At 40.5% G+C, this 3,419-nt stretch overlaps 1 protein-coding gene across 1 annotated transcript in view; it reads right to left on the reverse strand.

Annotated features, from left to right (window-relative positions):
• The window catches only part of LOC106536159 (sphingosine kinase 1), a gene marked incomplete at its 3' end in the record, with an annotated part of 8,158 nt that overhangs the window by 2,718 nt on the left and 2,021 nt on the right, over window positions 1-3,419 (reverse strand). Inside the window, 1 exon segment of the mRNA XM_014033357.1 lies at window positions 427-576. Within this exon segment, the coding sequence (XP_013888811.1) occupies window positions 427-576 (150 nt within the window).

Raw genomic sequence — 3,419 nt, forward strand, 5'->3', positions numbered from 1 at the left:
TCTTGGCTTTCCATGCCTTTTTACACCTCCCTTTCTTCATGTGTTCAATACTTTTTCCCCTGTGCCATTCCACATCATTACAAATAATTTAATTTTTGGACATTTATGGTTTGATTTCTTTGTATGTATGGATCACTTGGGTTGTTACCAACAACTGGCGAAAATTTCATGTCATTWGCACCTCTAGTAATATATTTACTGAGAAAAATGGTGACGTGTTCTATACTTATTTTACCCGCTGTACATAATTCCTGCAGAGATTAAAGGTTGGGTTAAAGTCCCATCCACTTGTGCGTGTCAGTGTGCRTGTGTGTGTGTGTGACCCAGTTCTCCAAATGATCATCAAAGGTTTAATCCTCGGTTTTATAAGAAGATGACCAGATGACCCCTGGGATGAGCGGGGAAAGCGTATTTTTTTGGACCAACCTGTGATGACGAGCGTGTAGGGGACGGAGGCCTCAGTCAGCATGCCCTGGACGTGGTCCGTGAAGAGCTGGAGCGCCTGGCCACGCCCGCTGTGGGGGTTCACCAGGATCATGGTCCGGCACGGTCTGCGCAACTCCGCGTACGCCACACCTGAGGCCGGCAAAAATAGACGGAGGTGTGAAAAAGTGAGGAGGAAGAAGACGAGGGGGAGGATTTTAAGGAATGCTTAAGCTAATCGAGCTATGGGAAAACAAAATACAAGAAACTGAGGGAGCAAATTAATACAATTAAGTAACAAATGAACCCATCACTAGACTGAGTTCAAAAGAGTTGAGCGTTCCTCACTGATAAAACGTTTCGTCTGATCTCTAAAGGTTTATGCAACAGAATGTTTTCTTTCACTGACCAGATGACTTCAAACACAAATCTATTTCTGAAGCGAGACAGCTGAGTATCTCTGTTTGCTTCATTCCTGTCATTGCTTCCATCTGGTGCAAAGCACAAAATCAAAGAGACAGTCTGAAATATTTTAAGTGATGTGCAGTTAAGGAGGTAGTCGTCAGTATGTTACCTGCTGGAGAAATGACTGAAAGCGTTCTCAGTTTGAAATGTCAGGCAGTCTATCTCTGCGCTGGTTGGATAAGCGGTAAAAGATGACAATCTGACRAATGCATCACAAAGATGCACYTTTAAAAGCAGGGTTCATGCAGGTATCAGCAAGTTCAGTTTACCTTTTAAAGACATTTTAAGACTTAGGAATGACATTTAAGACCAAACCGATGCATTAACAAAAATATTAAGATGGTCCCAGAAATTTTAACATAGAAACCCGTTTTAGCAAACTTAGCACTTTATAAAGCCTGATCGTGTCAACCTCTGATTACGGTGCTTTACTCTGTTTWTTTATGCAGCTAACGCTTCTCGGAAATGATTGAAAGTAAATCATTTAAGACTTGACAAAATTAAATTTAAGACCTTGAATGAAAATCTGGGCGTTTCTAAGACCTTTTTAGGCCTAAATTTTTGTTTTTCAAATTTTATACTTTTTAAGACCCTGCATGAACCCTGTAAAAGAATCAAGAACCAAACGAAGGACAGACTTTAAAGTCTATGTTGGTGCTGAAATAGGATAGTGTGTATAGAGGGGCTATTCATCTAAAATGCTCTGGGTCTGGATATACGGGGGATGTTGCCTAAAAGAACAAATATTATCATTGTTTACCTTTTTAATTTGTTTTATTGCATTGCAAACTAAGATTTACAATAGATTTAAAATCTGTATTTATATCAAATTAGGTTAAAAATAAAAATATAGTTTTTCTAGGGTGCAGGCCTCATTGGTGGGCCACACAATAGTCCCCCCCACCCCAGACCCAGTTGAATCGTCATTATTAAGGTTTTAACTGAACTTTATGAAAAGAAATTTAAAGGCTGTTGAAGTTTTCAATAGTTTTCAATAGTTGGTGAAATACCAGTTTATAATAGTTCATCATTTGGGGACAATGAATTTTTAGCAAAAAAAAAAAAATTAACTATAATTTTTTAAATAATTTAGTTTTGACCAAGAAGTTGAAAGAAGTAATACTTCTTTACCTATTAGCTGTAATCAGGTGCAGTATTGAAAACATTTAAACATTGGCCTACATAAGCCCTAAACTTAGCTTTAAAAAATATGAAATGTGTGACGACATAAAAACCATTTTAATTAAGCCCACATATATTTAGCCCTTTACAACCATTAGCCTATGCCTCGTTTCYGCTTCTGTGCTTTAATTTCCGCTACAGAAAATGAATTAGAGGACCCGTGTATCAATTTTATTACTTAAATATTGACTTTTTATCTTAGATTTTTTTGAGACACTAATACACAATCTTGTTGTTAAAAAGACCCAACTGTCCTATCTGCACGTCCTTTTATGACCTGTGTGTGACAGCTGGACAAACACAACGTGGGCGTGTCTACGTGAAATCTGTCTCAGACACCTGCAGGCCACTTCATGTCCGTCACACAGCTTATACTCAACATTCAGCTCCAGTGGCTGAATTTCACATGTACGTAAATATACACACACGATGAGCTGAYAGGCAGACTGGATGTGACAATGCGTCAAGGCAGACTAGTAGCAGAGACAGAGAGGTGTTACTTGTAGCCACAAATGTGCCAAAATTATCCAGCTCTGCAACATAAAGCTGCACCGCGTCTTCGATATCAGCGCCGGCGGGGATTCATTAAAGCCCCAAACCGTTCAAGAAAACTGCTGGGGCAGAAGCTGAAGTGTGTGTGGGGGTTACTGTGTGAATGTGCTCAAAAGCAGTATGCAGACGGAAAATCAAGCATGCGTTCCGAGGACGGCTGAGTGTTTGCGAGGAGGAGGAGGGTGATAAACACTCGAGTCCACCGAGGCAGCATCAGGAGCGCGGTGGCTGGTTGGAGGGAGCTGACAGGCCGTCACATCTGTGTGTCACAGAGCAGAAGACGAACGCTCCGCTGGGACTGAGATGCCGGTGGGGGTGAGAGGTCGTCTTTTGACGCATTTTATCTYTTYGCTGAGCGAGCCATGACAGCTTCATCTGAGCCTCCCCCTCCCCTCCCCTCTCCCTGGGGGATCACTCAGTGACAGGCACGCCTGACCCGAAGGCAGCAGAAAAACTCTCAAGTTTCTTTGTGTTTAAAGTAATAGTTCAGATGATCTTTAGAACTGGGGTTGTGTTAACAGGTWATGAACAAGTATTATCTTACAAGATAGCCAGAGATGTATCTAGACTCCATGGAGACACTAATCAAGTGGGACAATCKAACCCCTATACGCTACATCCCACCTTCAACTAAGGACATATTAACCAGAGTCATGCAAAAGAATTATATGAAAAGCAATAGCAATAGTTATTTAATGATAAAGCACTAAATAACACAATAATTGTTCAACATTTGATTTATTGTGTTGAAATTTGGGGTAAGGCATGTAAAACATTTACTAATTCTATTCTTATTC

The sequence above is a fragment of the Austrofundulus limnaeus genome, unplaced genomic scaffold, assembly GCF_001266775.1.
Source record: "Austrofundulus limnaeus strain Quisiro unplaced genomic scaffold, Austrofundulus_limnaeus-1.0 Scaffold1708, whole genome shotgun sequence".
In the NCBI taxonomy this organism is placed as follows: Eukaryota; Metazoa; Chordata; class Actinopteri; order Cyprinodontiformes; family Rivulidae; genus Austrofundulus; species Austrofundulus limnaeus.